General features: G+C 39.8%; 1 protein-coding gene across 5 annotated transcripts in view; it reads right to left on the bottom strand.

Annotated features, from left to right (window-relative positions):
* The window catches only part of herc1 (HECT and RLD domain containing E3 ubiquitin protein ligase family member 1), an 80,931-nt gene that overhangs the window by 11,887 nt on the left and 52,453 nt on the right, over positions 1 to 16,591 (bottom strand). For all 5 annotated transcript variants that reach the window (XM_060940759.1, XM_060940762.1, XM_060940761.1 and 2 more), the window contains exons 51-69: positions 14,918 to 15,123; positions 13,129 to 13,256; positions 12,896 to 13,032; positions 11,065 to 11,265; positions 10,774 to 10,904; positions 9,908 to 10,119; positions 9,690 to 9,810; positions 8,764 to 8,910; positions 8,537 to 8,638; positions 7,296 to 7,469; positions 6,625 to 6,960; positions 6,129 to 6,194; positions 5,909 to 6,034; positions 5,671 to 5,809; positions 4,705 to 4,886; positions 4,426 to 4,581; positions 4,221 to 4,343; positions 3,745 to 3,847; positions 3,404 to 3,573 (exon numbers count right to left, since the gene is read on the bottom strand). In XM_060940759.1, the coding sequence (XP_060796742.1) occupies positions 3,404 to 3,573; positions 3,745 to 3,847; positions 4,221 to 4,343; positions 4,426 to 4,581; positions 4,705 to 4,886; positions 5,671 to 5,809; positions 5,909 to 6,034; positions 6,129 to 6,194; positions 6,625 to 6,960; positions 7,296 to 7,469; positions 8,537 to 8,638; positions 8,764 to 8,910; positions 9,690 to 9,810; positions 9,908 to 10,119; positions 10,774 to 10,904; positions 11,065 to 11,265; positions 12,896 to 13,032; positions 13,129 to 13,256; positions 14,918 to 15,123 (2,960 nt within the window). The remainder of the gene's footprint in view (positions 1 to 3,403; positions 3,574 to 3,744; positions 3,848 to 4,220; positions 4,344 to 4,425; positions 4,582 to 4,704; positions 4,887 to 5,670; positions 5,810 to 5,908; positions 6,035 to 6,128; positions 6,195 to 6,624; positions 6,961 to 7,295; positions 7,470 to 8,536; positions 8,639 to 8,763; positions 8,911 to 9,689; positions 9,811 to 9,907; positions 10,120 to 10,773; positions 10,905 to 11,064; positions 11,266 to 12,895; positions 13,033 to 13,128; positions 13,257 to 14,917; positions 15,124 to 16,591) is intronic.

Raw genomic sequence — 16,591 nt, 5'->3', positions numbered from 1 at the left:
GGTACACCCTGGACAAGTCGCCAGGTCATCACAGGGCTGACACATAGACACAGACAACCATTCACACTCACATTCACACCTACGCTCAATTTAGAGTCACCAGTTAACCTAACCTGCATGTCTTTGGACTGTGGGGGAAACCGGAGCACCCGGAGGAAACCCACGCGGACACGGGGAGAACATGCAAACTCTGCACAGAAAGGCCCTCGCCGGCCACGGGGCTCGAACCCGAACCTTCTTGCTGTGAGGCGACAGCGCTAACCACTACACCACCGTGCCACCCCCATCATCATCATCATCATCATCGAGGAAAACCATTCTATTTCCACTTGCCTTTTCTCTTCGAAAAAAAAGAATGAAAGAAAAAGGAGGCCATCTTTTAATGCTCACATTGTATCTATAGCTCAACCAATATATGATTTTTAAGACCGACACCGATTTCGATATTTGATGATTTAAAAATCCAGTGATGATATACAGTTGTGCTCAAAATAATAGCAGTGTGTTTAAAAACGTGAGTAAAGCTCAAAATCCTTATAATAGTTTTTATTTCCATGCATTGGGAACACTGCACATTATATTCTACATCAAAACATGAAGAAAAATGTATCAATATTTTAATTACTTTACAGAAAATGAAGAAAAATGAACATTGGGCTGTTCAAAAAAATAGCAGTGTCTGCATTTTTCATTACAAACTCCAAATATTTACTGTATAAACTGAAAAAATCTTAAGGATTTAGTATTCCTGTGAATCACTAAACTAATATTTAGCTGTATAACCACGGTTTCTGAGAACTTCTGGCACCTGTGAACAGGTATTCCAGCCCAGGATGATTTGACAACATTCCACAATTCCTCTGCGTTTCTTGGTTTTGCCTCAGAAACAGCATTTTTGATGTCACCCCACAAGTTTTCTATCGGATTAAGGTCCGGGGATTGGGCTGGCCACTCCATAACTTCCATTTTGTTGGTCTTGAACCCTGATGCTGCTCGCTTACTGGTGTGTTTGAGGTCGTTGTCTTGTTGAAACACCCATTTCAAGGGCATTTCCTCTTCAGCATAAGGCAACATGACCTCCTCAAGTATTTTGATATATGCAAACTGATCCATGATCCCTGGTATGCGATAAATGGGCCCGACACCACAGTAAGAGAAACATCCCCATATCATGATGCTTGCACCACCATGCTTCACTGTCTTCAGAGTGTACTGTGGCTTGAATTCAGTGTTTGGGGGTCGTCTGAAAAACTGTCTGCGGCTCTTGGACCCAAAAAGAACAATTTTACTTTCATCAGTCCACAAAATGTTTTTCCATTTCTCTTTAGGCCAGTCGATGTGTTCTTTGGCAAATTGTATCCTCTTCAGCACGTCTTTTTTTTAACAGTGGAACTTTGCGGGAGCTTCTTGCCGATAGATTAGCTTCACACAGACATCTTCTAATCGTCACAGTACTCACAGGTAACTTCAGACCGTCTCTGATCACCCTGGAGCTGATCACTGGCTGAGTCTTTGCCATTCTGGCTATTCTTCGATCCATTCGAATGGTAGTCTTCTGTTTTCTTCCACGTCTCTCTGGCTTTGCTGTCCATTTTAAAGCACTGGAGATCATTTTAGCTGAGCAGCCCATCATTTTCTGCACTTCTTTACAGTATACGTTTTACCTCTCCAATCAACGTTTTAATCAAAGCACGCTGTTCTTCTTCTGAACAATGTCTGGAATGACCCATGTTTCTCAGGTTTTCAGAGAGAAATGGATGTACAGCATGTGCCAGCTTCATCCTTAAATTAGGGCCACCTGACTGACATCTGTTTTTTCACAGAATGAATGATCTCACTAATTAAACTCCACACTGCTATTATTTTGAACACGTCCCTTTCACTTAATTATTCCATTACACAGACTCGGGAGCATGCATATCATGAATGTTGGGTCTGTTGGTTTTCTATGACTCTACTACACCTACTGGTAAATTATTTGCCATGTAGTAATATAATTTCCACCAAAAACAGTGATTGATCTGGTTAGTCGTGTTGGACTGCTATTATTTTGAACACAAGTGTACCTGGCGATAACCTGTTTTTTTGTTTCTAGAAATACAAAGATTTTCCCAAACATTTACATGCAGTTATTTAAGAGTCCTCACCACATGACATAATGCAGTTTAAAAATGAACATTTTGTCGTAAATAATACTTTGAACAGAAGTACAACTAAACAATTTGTACAATCAGGGTTCCTACAGGTTTCTTCAAGTGAAATTCAAGGCTTTTTAAGACCATTTATACACAAATTCAAGACCTAATTTCGCTACTACACTAGCAACGGGCTGGCTGGCATTAGCCATGCTAGGTAGTTGGCTAACGTTGACTGCCGCTTCGGCTGGCCCAAAAACACTGGCGCTGGAAGGCGTTCGCTGTTTCTCTTTCATACATGCTGTGTGTTTTGATGATTTCGCGTGCGATTCTAGCGCCTTCACGCCCACTGTGCCGAGTTTAAACGCCCTTTTACACACACAGCAAAACGCCTCGAATACATTGCCATCGACAGGTTTTACCCACTCACGAAATGAAATATGATGCCTCCATGCCTCGTTAAACTTACATTTGCCCATTTTTCCATAGATAGGCCTATATGTAGGCTATAGACTTTTCGTTTATACTTTTAGACTTAATTCTCCAGACTTTCCTTTTACCGTGTGCCAAACAAGTTCAGGGATGTGTGTTCGAAGAATTTTGCCCTTGGGGTGTGCGTGCGATAGCATGGTTCCGCCCACAGCTCCAGTTCCGCCACTTATTTACTTACTTAGGCCGCCGGTACATTATTTACCAAAATAATGGCGGTTAAGATATTAAAAAATAATGAGAAATTCTATACGGAGAAGTTACATACTGTGCACAGATTTTAAGACCTACACATTAAAATTCAAGGCTTTTTCAAGGCTTTTTAAGGTATTATTTCCAAATTCTTAAATTCAATGCTTTTAAGGCTTTTTAAGACCCCGCGGGAACCCTGTACAAGAAAACATTTTGATAGGAGTCAAATGTACAAAAATACAACCCCCCCACACACACCCACACCCACACACACACCCACACACACACCCACACACACCAGATCCATTATGAACTACAGAGTACTATTATTAACAACCATTAAAGGAAATTTAAAAAAAATTTAAATAATAATTCTTGGGCTATTCTGCTTGGGTCAGCTGATTGTTGAGATTTATGGAATTCCAAACAGTCTAGCTTAGATTTATTAGCATCAGTAACATCTTTTCATTTTTAGTTATAGCACTGGAATAATTGGCAAGGACATATTTTAATTAATTCTAAATCTTTAAAAAAATATTTAAAAAAAATAAAAAAGGATCATTTACATATCATGTGAAACATGTTACCTGTCCCTCAGAGTTGCTCCCCCAGCCATAAACATCTCCCGTAGACGTCAGTGCAAGTGTATGCTCCGCCCCCACTGCGACATCCTCAATAAACACACCCACCAGAGCGGGGACCTGCTGCGGGCGGTTGTGATTACGCGCACGTCCCTCCGGCAGACCAATCAGGCGATCTATGACATTGCCATGAAAAACAGACATTTAAAAAAAAAAAAAAAAAAAAAAAATCATCTAAAAATCACAAAAGCATGCCAATTTTTTAAATTTTATTTTAGGACTAATACAGCACTTTTCACTTCAGAAAAAGAAAAAAAAGAAAACTTAAAGTGAACACATGTATATACCTTGGCCAAAAGTGTAAACATTTCCATCTTTGGTCAAAGCTACAGAGAACTGGGTTCCACATGCCACCTTCTTAATTCCAATTCCACACAGAACGTCCACTTTCTAGAAAACCAGAACACACACACACACACACACACACACACACACACACACACACACACACGTCCTCAAAGATGTAACTGTTTATGATAATGAGGGTGATTAACACTCTTAAGATGATAAAATACACATCTCGATTCACAGCTGATTCAATTTGACTCCGAACTGATTCATTATGATTCAGTTCATGATGTTAAGTTTTCAGGACAGAGGAGTTTACACGCGATTCCACAGCGCATTTTTAAATCTTATTAACCTAACAAACACACACAGACTTTAGACAGCAGTGAGGTTTTTAACAGCTTTCTTTTACAGCTGGAATCAGATCTTGATGTGTTTGTATTGTACGCTGTTGGGTTTGAAGTGAATTCCATACCTGTGGTGAAGATTTAGCGGTCGAGTTTCCCAAACCGAGTTTTCCGTAATCTCCGTCTCCAAACGCCCAGACGATCGATCCATCAGCTGACACCACCAATGTGTGGTTTAGTCCACACGCCACCTAAACACGTAAATACACACATACATATCATACACCAACACTTAGTCAACTAAGTTTGTGCGCACGCATGCGTGAGATTTACCTGGCCGATCTGTTGGCCTTCCAAAGCCGTGACTCTTTCAGGAAGTTTTTTATTAGATGTGTTTCCCAGGCCGAGTCTGCCGTAGTCTCCATTCCCGAAGCAGAAGAGTTTACCGTCTGCTGTGACGACAGCCGAGTGCTTAAACCCACACGACATCTACACACGCACACACACGGTTTGTGAGCATGAAAAGGTGTTATAAGGTGGCAGCCATTTTAGCTCCATCTTACCATATCTGTATACAAGTGTGTATGTTTGTGTGTGTGTTCTGTCACCAACCTGCACCACCTCCTCTCCTTGCAGAGCCTCTATCTGGCGCGGCCGGCGCTGGCGGTCACTGTTTCCGTGGCCCAGTTTGCCGTAGTCGCCGTCTCCCCAACTGAACACTTCACCGCTCTCAGTCAGAGCCATCGAGTGTCCATCAGAGCCACAGGACGTGACCAGCTGAGTCACTACAAACCCTACGCACACATGGTGGGTGTTTATTGTGTAATATTTTATAGTTTTAGTATTTTGTGCAGTATTACTTTGATTTAATTTAATTTTATTAGTTTTACCATAGCAAGATCTATATATGTACATACATTATGGCTGGGAAATCACTACAGCTTGCGCCAATTACAGTGGCCCCATTGTACCGAATCTGCATGTCTTTGGACTGTGGGGGAAACCGGAGCACCCGGAGGAAACCCATGCAGACACGGGGAGAACATGCAAACTCCACACAGAAAGGCCCCTGTCGGCTGTGAGATTCGAACCCGGAACCTTCTCGCTGTGAGGCGACAGCGCTAACCACTTACACCATTGTTTAATATTTAAACAATATTAATCCAAATTTGATTAAACTCACAGAAGAATCGTCACAACGTTTTATTAAAATGTTTACACGCTAACCAACCAGCGTTTGCCTGATGCACAGCACTGCAGGTTGTTCACATAATGTGTAGTTAGCTCACTGAAAGACTGCACACTAGTACGTTTCTGTGTACCATGTTTACCCATGATCCCCCTCACTGCATTGCAATGTAAAAGATGCAAAAATGCATTTAATGCAAAAGTATAAACCAGCCTTAACTCATGAAACCTTATTACATTAGATCAGCTTCCAATTTTAACCTCATCAGTCGTGTCTCTGGATAAATAAAACATGGGACTGAGCAACACAATGAAGCTTTTACTTTTAATTAAATTTATTAATTTATAACTCATCCAGCTCTGAAACAGAGGGGTGTGTGTGTTAATTACCTTGTAGCGCTGAGATGATGGTGAGAATGTGCAGGTCATCCGAGTTGCCCTGACCCAGACGGCCGTAGCTGCCCTCCCCACATGCTGACACGGTTCCATTTGCCTGAATCACGAACGTGCAGTTCTGCCCACACACAACCTACACACACACACACACACACATGATAACACACTCACTAGGTCACTAGCTTTTCACCACTGCTAAATTGTGCACGCGTGTCTGGGTGCGTGTGCACACCTGTTGAGCCTGAGAGAAGGATGCAGCAGGCGTCGGCACCAGTATGTTCCGTCCGGCCTCAGCGAGCTGACCGTGGCGTCCTGCGCCCCACAGATACACGTCACACTTCCCACCCAGGTGCCAGTCCTGTTCACATTCAGCACACAGACACGTCTCTACATTACCTACAGCTAGACTTTAATAATGAGTCTGGAATGAAAATGAGGTGTTATTTCATTACCTCAGGTCTGGAGGTGGCCCATGACATCAACTGCTCGTCCATCCCAGGAGCCCATTTGCTGTTGTCCTGAAAGACCCCCCCCCCCCCCCAAAAAAAAAAAAACATGAGAAAATATGATTGGCTGACATAAGGACAGATAAAGCATACACTCAAGTTATAATAAAAAAATAAATAAATAAAATGGCCAGAATGCAAGTAAATATCAAAATAAAATGGCCATAAAATAAGAAAACAGTAAATTGAGAGAAAAAAAAAAAAAAAGACATTAAGTCTTTTAAGATAATAACAAAATGAACAAAAAGTAGAAAGACAAAAAGCAAATGCAAATCCACAAAAATTTAATATAATACTTTTCTTAAAATCAGAAAGGTTGTGTGTTATGGTCATGTAACGACGCTCCAATATAAAAACAAACGTTCCAACAACAGTTCCCAAGCTGCCACTTTCAAACGAGCATGTTAATTAAAGTGGTGTTGAGTACATTCAGTACACTCACCATCAGCAGCACCATCTTGTCCTTGGCCACGGGTTCCAGATCAGGCACACTGAAGGATTCTGGGAAAGTGTGACCACGGGCGAGCGCCTCGGCCGTCTTCACAGTGGTGGAGAAGCAGTGTAGCCACGCCCACTCGCTGCTGCCCCAGGAGTGCAGGAGTGTGGAAGGACAGGATGAGGAGGAAGAGGAGGTGCCAGGCTGGGCGGGGCTGTGGGACAGGTGAAGAGGCACCGGGGGGCGACACAGTAACGTGTCCAACTGCAGCCCGACGGCCAGAGACGCCAAACACTGCATGTAGGGACTGTGGATCAGCTGCTCTCCACACACCACATGTGGCTAGAACACACACACACACACACACTTATTACTTACATAATTAAGTAAAAATTAAATAAAATTGAAAAGATTTTAAATAAAAAAATGTTTTCAATAAATTTTATTTTTAAAATAAATTATTTAAAAATTAATACAAAATTAATTAAAATAATTAAGTAAAATTTTTAATAACTTTTAAACTTGTATGTAATTATATTTATAATTATATTGTTAGTATGTATTGTAATGATCTTTTGATCATTTTATGTAAAAAGTGCAAAATTATTATTATTATAAAAAAATCATGTGATAATCAGCACTCATCAGTGAACGGATATAAAACAGTTGTGATGTACCTTTTCGTAGGCGTACTGTTCCTGAAGCATGATGGGAAGTCTCTCGAGGAAAGTCCTCAGACAGGGAGCCATGTTCAATCCCACAACCCCCTGCTTCTTCAGCGCAGTGCGGCACGTCGCTAGCACATGATTAGCAGCCATGAATTCAGTGGAGCAGTTCACGACCAAAACATCCTACAACAAAAAAGTTAAAAAAAAAAAAAATTATATGAATTAAAAAAAAACAAAACCATACTGTTAAATTAAGCAGTAACAGGACTTCAAACCAGCCCTGTGATGACCTGGCGACTTGTCCAGGGTGAACCCCGCCTTTCACCCGTAGTCAGCTGGGATAGGCTCCAGCTTGCCTGCGACCCTGTAGAAGGATAAAGCGGCTAGAGATAATGAGATGAGATGAGGACTTCAAACCTTCCATGAACTTTAATTCAATGTTATTTATTTATTACGGTTTCATTTTGATTTATTTCATGTCACTGTGTTTGATTTCATTTCAAATTTCAATTGTTTTATTAAAGCCATAAATACATGAAAATATTTATAAGCGCAGTATAAATAGATAAATAAAATAATAATTAAAAAAAAAACCACATTTTATTCATAAGAATTTCTAATGGGGCCAATAATTTTTCTGACCTTTTTAAATTAATATATTTTTTTAAATCAGGGTTTTTATTTTCTGAAAATAAGTGTACTTATTAAAAAGTTAATTATTAACAGTTAATAATAATGAATTGATTAATCAGTATATCACATCACTTTCTGTTTAAATTAACTGATATTTGTGGCTGCAGTTTATTTATTAATTTATTCACTTATTTTGGATTAAATGAAACTTATGATAATTTTTAGAAGGATGCAATTATAGTGTATATATATATATATATATATATATATATATATATACACACACACATACATACATACATACACACACACACACACTCAAAATATAATTTACAAAATTTTGATATTAAGCTAATTAAATAAAAATACTTTTTTTCATTTCTACTTCCAAGTTTTTCTTTTTTTTGGACCAGTCTTATACATCACTCTGCATTAAAATATATTAGTTAAATACGCAAGCCCTGTAATATTCAGCTTTCTTTTATTAAGATGTATGCAAATGTGTTTAATGTATAAAAATATTTAAACATTAAAAGGGGAAAAAACTGTGGATGAATATTTGTGTTCAAACTTTTGACTCGTATCATATTTGAAAAAAAAATGTTCTAGTGAGTAACCTTTGAGCGGTTGGAACAGACGGCCACTCCGACATCTGGGATCCACAAGGTGTTCTGAATCGCTCCCGAACCTGCAACCACCGTCTGCAGCACAGAGCCATCCTACACACACACACACATATATATATATATATATATATATATATATATATATATATATATATATATATATATATATAAATTACTCATAGCCCTACAGAACTCATGAAATCATGTGTTTTACTGACTCGGAGAGACCAGATGTTCAGGAGACCACCAACACCACCAGACACCAGAGCGAGACCATCAGGACTGAACGCTATTGTCCTAACCGGAGTCATGTGACCTCGCAGCTGGAAGACACACACTGCAGCCTCGTGCCACTGTGAGGTAAGCTGGAGATTACAACACACACACACACACACACACACACACACACACACTTTACTATAACAATCTCAAAACATCAATACAACCTTTTTTTTTTTCAGAAAAATTTCTAGCCTTCAGCTCCTTTAGTGATATGAAAAAAGCATCTCACACGACACACACTGTAACCATGATAACACTCCTACATAGCTAATTAGTCAATTAGACAGACGATAGATTGTCGATTAGTATCAACTAACTAACTCGTTGGTAGCAGCTTAATCTCTATATTCGAGTTATGATTCTCTATAATGTTCAGGTTGTTTGTCTTCACTGTAACTAAAGCAGAAAAATTAAGAGGATCTGAGCTGCTTGTGTGACGTGACCATACTTAAAGTACAGTTATAGTGCGACATCACGTCACATACTGGTGAAAAATACACACGCTGTTATTTAATGACACGGTGGAATATCGGAAATAAGGTCCATTTAAAATCTCCTGAAATTCAATTACAAGACTCGCTTTTGTAACCAACATGGCTCTCCATGTTTGTTTTTCTTGCATGTCAAGCAACCTGTGATCTGACTGTTCAGGTGGTTAAAAGGAAAAAAAAGAAAAAAAAAAAAAAAGAAAATGTACTTGATGTCACACACAAAGCTGAAAATTCTCAACTTTGTTACCCAAATTTTAAAAAGATGACAGCAGTAGTACTTTTTAAAAGTGTCCAACTTGAATAAAAATTTGAGTAGGAAAAACAAACAAAAAAACCCCAAATGTCAAAACCGGTTGTGTGTGTGATCTTACCCTGGGTTTCGACTTGGAGTCCGTTTCCCACCACGCATTTGTGCTGGCCGAGCTGGACTGAGAGAAGGCTGAGGGGTCCTGAGGCACAGTCCACACAGAAACCAAGCCATTCTGACAACACCTGAAATACACACACACACAGTTATTTGCGTGTGATGGCGTGTGTGACAGATATTTTAACTCTGTGTGTGTGTGTGTGTGTATATATATATACACACGTGGCCAGCATGTTCAGGGCTTTCGGTCCCTGTCCGGAGAGACTGCACCAGGCCACAGCATTCACCACACTCGGGTGAGTGATGCTCTGGAGACACACCCAGCTCCGTCCGAGCCCCGCCCCAGACTCTGCCCACAGACACGCCGTCTCTTCTTTGGCACAGCTTAATAAAATTTGCCCACCTGGAGCCCAGCGCAGGGAACTGATGCTTTCCTAAACACAAACACAAGATTAAATTCATGAGTTTCTTCAACAAAATAAACACCTAATGCTCAAAGACATTTTGTTTAAATGGTTAAAAGATTATTTTACCTGCAAAATGAATTTGTTTTAACAAATACCTCTACATCGTCTGGAAATTCAATCTTAATCTTTAAACAATTATCCAGAATACATTATCAATATATCAAGAGATGGTTTAATGTATGTAATGATTTGCTACATTGCTGTATATTAGTCATTTAATTTTAGTTTTGTTTTTTTTTTATAAGTATTGTTTCTCCTGATTGACACATTACAAATATTTTCTTTCTATGCAAAAAGTGTTGACAATATATTTGCCAAAAATGTAAAACACATGACAAAAATGTTCCAAAGTGTTCTCAAATTCATATACGATTAAAAACTTCTATTAATTTCTGAAAAAGCATTTTCTGCATTTTATTTCTACTAATAACTCGCACTACAAAATCCACGACTGAAACAGCAAAGTTGGTAGCAACGTATTTTACACACAAAAAAAATTAGGCCAAAATAAATAAAACATAATAAAATGTGACAAACATGATAATAGATTAAAGCACGCCTCAAACAAGATTCTTTTTTTTTTATGTTCATGGTGCTGTGTATGTGCAGTGTGTCTCTAACCTTATGGGCATCGATGACGACTACAGATCCATTCTCCAGTGCTTCTTTACAACCAATCAGAAGCTTTCCGTCAGCATAGCCGACAGCAAACGGCCGATCCTCACTGTACCATGCGATGTTCATCACAGCCACTAAAATACATAAATACAAAAAAGGAAGAAAATGAAAAACAAATAAAGCAAACTAATTAGCAAAGGCCTGGTTATTGACACTCTGCTCTGTGTGTGTGTGTGTGTGTGTGCGCGTGCGTGTATGTGTGTGAATGTTTAAAAAAATAAAATAAAAAAATACCATCTTTCCTGTAGCAGTGCAGTAGTTCGGTTCTCTGCATGTTTGAGGCATCTAGAACCTCGAGCAGGCCCAGGGTTCCATCTATGCGACCGACCAATAGGAGCTCTCGAGGCTCTCCGGCCCAGAGACACCCCGCCTCATTCTCTGGCCACGCCAACGTCGACACCCAGTGAGGCTGCAGGTCCAATAAACCCTTACCACCTTAAGATAAGATAAAGATATATAACTGCACAGATTCTGTAGAAAAGTTTCGTTTCTATGGCAACAGTTCACTAAGGAGGCGTAATGTAGCATTCATGGAAGGAGTCTCCAGTGTCAGTGCTTTAAAGGAAAAGGCAACTTTTGTACAAAATCACCACAAATAGATAGATAAATATATAAAGTAATCGATCATGGAATTTATAGAGAAAGAACAGACCGCATAACAGTATCTTTTAACTTTTAATAATATGGGCTTGCGCTGAGCTCAGCGAAGATGCGTTCCGCCATATTGATCTACTGCGTGACGTCATGCGGCCCACCACTGAAAAGAACTCTTCAGTGCTTCATGGTAATAAGGTAAAAAACCAGTACAATCGCTTTTTCAAAGTTTCACCAAATGGTTTTATTTATGCAACTTAAAGCTCATAATACTGCAGAACTTTGGTCGAGTAAAAACACGGAGCAAAAACATGGCTGAATCCTGAATGACTCCGATTTGGATTTGTCCTACCAAGCCTACTGCGCATGCGTGAAGCGGGTCGGCTCGGTTTTCCCTTTCGGGCGCTCTCGTTTTCTGTTAGAATTTGGTAAAGAAAAAAAAAAAATTATTTACCAGCTTACCGGGTCCATGAACATAAATCTGACAGCTGACAAGGTCGGGATATAAACGAATCGAATACAAGCCACCCGCCGGGACTCCTAATCACAGTGATCTGCTTGTAAACACTGTTTTCATGGGCCCAGTGACATCACAGATCAGAGGGAGGTGCATTAACGAAAGATTCTGATTGGTTTATAGTTGCCCACAATCTCAAAATGGCTGATTCCTCCAACTTCGACTCCTCTGTGTCAATTCATGATTTCAAAGTTAAAAATATTTTTTCATGTTCGATATATAATGGAAATAATTAACAGAATTGATTACATATAGGCGGCACGGTGGTGTAGTGGTTAGCGCTGTCGCCTCACAGCAAGAAGGTCCTGGGTTCGAGCCCCGGGGCCGGCGAGGGCCTTTCTGTGCGGAGTTTGCATGTTCTCCCCGTGTCCGCGTGGGTTTCCTCCGGGTGCTCCGGTTTCCCCCACAGTCCAAAGACATGCAGGTTAGGTTAACTGGTGACTCTAAATTGAGCGTAGGTGTGAATGTGAGTGTGAATGGTTGTCTGTGTCTATGTGTCAGCCCTGTGATGACCTGGCGACTTGTCCAGGGTGAACCCCGCCTTTCGCCCGTAGTCAGCTGGGATAGGCTCCAGCTCGCCTGCGACCCTGTAGAAGGATAAAGCGGCTACAGATAATGTGATGTGATGTGATTACATATATGTTTTTCTCCTATTACATACCTGGTTTGTACAAAAGTTGCCTTTTCCTTTAACATTCAGAGGTAAAGCTGTTTTATTCCTTATCTGGCACATGCTTATGAAAGGATTTAAGGTTATTCTCCATTTCTGTAGACATCTGATTAGTCAAAGGTAACAGATTTTACAGCTTACTAGAATTGCATAAACAAACAATAACTATATAAACTGTACAAATCAGTAAAAACAGACTGTATGAAACAGAGTAACCTAAACAGAATCAGATTTAAAAGTCCTTTAAAAGTAAAAACAGCTTTAAAACTTTAAACTTGACTCACCGTTAACCTGCCAGATGTTGACCACTTTCTCCATGGCTGCTGCTAGAAACTTCCCGCTCACGCTCCAGGCCATGGGAGCCAGGCTCGGTTCACCTGGAGAACCCAGTCCGCTAGAACACTCCTCAGGGGAACCATCTCTGAACCATCAACACACACACCATCACACTCTTACACTACACAGAGCAAGGCAGCACAAATCTGGTCAAACTCAAGGAAAAGCAGGAAGAACTCACGTTCTGTTAAAGACACACGTCTGCTGCAGAGTGTACTGGTTCTTGTTCACGTTCCAGACTCGAGCAGTTCCGTCACTCCCACTAGTCGCCAGAAGACCTTTCTTATTACACCACCCGCAGGAGATCACCTACGGAAAACACAAAAGCGCTGAAAGCAGAATACAGACTGGTGTACTGAGAATTTTGAGACTCAACGCTCAGAAAAATGTCAAATTCCATGAGAATTGTTTTCTTTTTTTTTTAGGGCTGTCAATCGATTAAAAAAAATTAACTGATTAATCGCACAAATTTCTGTAATTAATCGCGATTAATCTATCAATAAATTAATTGCATTCTTCTACTTAAGACTGAATATTTATGTAAAATCATCAAATTAATGTAAACACAGAAAGTATATGTAAATTCAAAAACCATTTTAATGGCTTAAGGTGCACATACGCATAGTGCAAATACAAAAAAGAATGAGCAAAGATGTTGTTGCAAGTTCAGAACATTGAACATTTTTCACTCCATAGACATAATTTACTTAGTCCTTCTTTACACTCAGCCAGTTCCTGAGGCAGACCAGTTTGTTTACGTTACGTCGCTCCTCGGTTTTACTCACAGTAAGTGCAAACGACTGCAGAGTCCAGTCTTGATCAATGAAATGCGCTGTGACGCCCAAATAATTATCGTTGTCGATAGACGTCCAGTGGTCACCCGTGAGAGCGATGTGCTTTGCTTGCGCAAGCATGTTCAGCCGCTGTGCCCTCTCATCCTCATACGAAGTGTGTATTCTTGACACGATGGTTCCTCTCGAGGGTAAATTATAAGAGGTATCTCCCGATGCAACACGAATTACTTCTCCCAGTCCATCATCCTCTACTGTGCTAACTGGGCGGCAGTTTTTAACTATCCAAGCAACCAAGGAATTGGTTAACTTTTCACTTACAGGTTTCGTTATTCGCCCACGAGTGCCACACTCCTGTAGTGTCGACTGGCGAGGTCCAGTGGAGGTAATTTCAGCAGGGTGTTTTGCTTTGAGGTGATACGCTAAAGACGTGTTACTTCTGCGGTAATTAAATTCGGCTTTGCAGACTGTGCAAATTGCCTTAGTTTTGTCCAACGAGCCATCGGGCAACTTTTTAAAATGAAACTTTCCCCCTAAAAGTTCGCCCTTATCCTTCTTTCCGCCATAGACTCTCCTTTAGTTAGGATAGCTGTTTCTGCCCGGTTTTCCCGCACACGTAACCAAAGGTTACGGGTCAGCCGCCACCGGAAGTAAACAAAACCACGTTAATTGCGTTAATTTTTTTAATGCATTAAATGTTTAAAATTAATCGCCAAAATTAACGCGTTAACTTTGACAGCACTACTTATTATTTTTTTTTTATTGTTAGTGTAACTTCCCCCCTCAAGCCATTTCCGAAGGGAACAGATTTGCATTTGTATAATTAGATGACTTTGAATTAAAAAAAGAAAATGCATTTAAATTACTATTTAAAAGTTGCATGACTAAAAATATTGAAAAATAAGAAAATAAAAAACCTACAAGAGAAAAATCAGTATTTTGCTTCTAAAAAGCTATATTTTTAATATATCTAAACACGCTATAAATTTAACATTACAAATTTATTAATGATTTTCTTCCTACTGAAGAACTTTTCTATTTAACTGGATGTGCGTCTTTTTAACCACTTCAGTGCTGAAGTTCTGAGCAAAGTGTCATGCTGTGGTATAAGAGGAATAAAACACTTGGACATGCTGTTATAAGAAAATAACACTTTCTAATGAAGAATTTGGGACGTACTCTGCCCTGGTGAGCCTCTAGCTTGATAGTAGAACATTTGCGCAAGTCGCCCGCCATGTCAGCAAAGGTCTGAGGTCGGTTCTGGTTGTCGCGGTCGTGGGCAGCGAGCGTCCGCACCAGCTGCTGTGCAGCCCACTGACGATGCTGTGAGGAGAGGCGGGACGAGAGGCAGCACGCCGCCAGCGCATTGGCCAGCTCTAACGGGCCTAGAACAGGAGGGGGGCAGGAAAGGTGGGCACAGAGAGAGGAAATTAACCCTGCAAGGACGCAACAGAGATTAAGGCGGGAATTGACAGATGCACACAAACACAAAAACACACACAGCAAGAGGAATGATGAGTGAAGATGACGTGACCAAAAGAGCCAAGAAGAGCAAAGCTGTATCTGCTACTAAGCATGACAGAACATCTGTTATAAGGGTGGACGATATGATAAAAATTACTGCATCACAATACCTGAAGACGCCTCAACAACAAATAACATGCAATAAAAAATGTAATTCTCTACTGAATTGTAATAGAAGATTTTAACACTTAATATTATTATAAAATAACACCAGCACCAATATCATAGAAAACTGACTACATTTATCACAATATTGAAATAATATAAATCAGCCCAAATCTGTTGTAGGAATATGAATACAATTACAGAATATAGAAATGGATAAACAAAATCAAAAAGCAGGTGTCTATAAAACAAAGATTTGTGTAAAAATATAGAAATAAGTAATTTTTAATGGATTATTCCACCAAAAATACTCAAAGTGTACATTTATAAGTATCTATAAGTCACTGATTCAGCACCAAAGACACCAACTGGAAATAACAGGGTGTGGCTAACAGCATTATTGCTTACTGATTGGTCACACATACGGCAACACACAAGTGACTCCATACATCCAGACAAACACCAAATGAAAAACAGAATGCATTAAACAGGACACACACAAAAACACTTCTGTTTTATAAATGGCTGTAATGTCACCGAGGGTTTGTGTGATGAGAACAAGACAATTATTTTTCTCTCTTTTTAGAATTAACTCAGACTTAAAATTAAAACTGATTTTTCAGTAATTTCACTACAGACAAAAAGAAAAATCTTAGGGCCCGTTTACACGAGGACGCTGTTGGGTAAAAACGAATAAATATTTTATCGGAAGTGCCTTTCGTCTACACGGGGACGGCGTTTCCGAGGCTGAAAAACGGAAAAAATTGAAAACGCCTTCCAGAGTGGATAAGTTAAAAACAGCCCCCGTTGCATATCCGTCTAAACTACCCAATACGCGAAACTCTGCTCGGATCTGCTCACGTCGGGTACGCGTTTACGTCATACATATGTCATATACTGTACATGCCAGCCCGGGAAGTAAGAAAGTAAGTAAAAAAGTAAGAGCATGTCTGATTACATCGATCCAACGGACCTTCAAGCTGCTCTGGCAGCTTTAATAAACGTCCAGGAGTACTATGCAGTACAGCTATGGAACCAACTGCCAGAGGACATTAAAAATGCTCCTGCTGTTGGCAGCTTCAAATCTAGGTTAAAGACCAAGCTGTTTTCAGATGCTTTCTGTTAAATAATTAATATTGTCTTCTTTACATTTTTTATAATCTTTACTTTCTCTGCATGTTTTAAATTTACTTTAACTTTATTCTATTTTATTCTGCTGTTTTT

This window comes from Neoarius graeffei, chromosome 15 (assembly GCF_027579695.1).
Source record: "Neoarius graeffei isolate fNeoGra1 chromosome 15, fNeoGra1.pri, whole genome shotgun sequence".
Lineage (NCBI taxonomy): Eukaryota > Metazoa > Chordata > Actinopteri > Siluriformes > Ariidae > Neoarius > Neoarius graeffei.
This window is presented reverse-complemented; position numbering and strand designations above follow the sequence as displayed.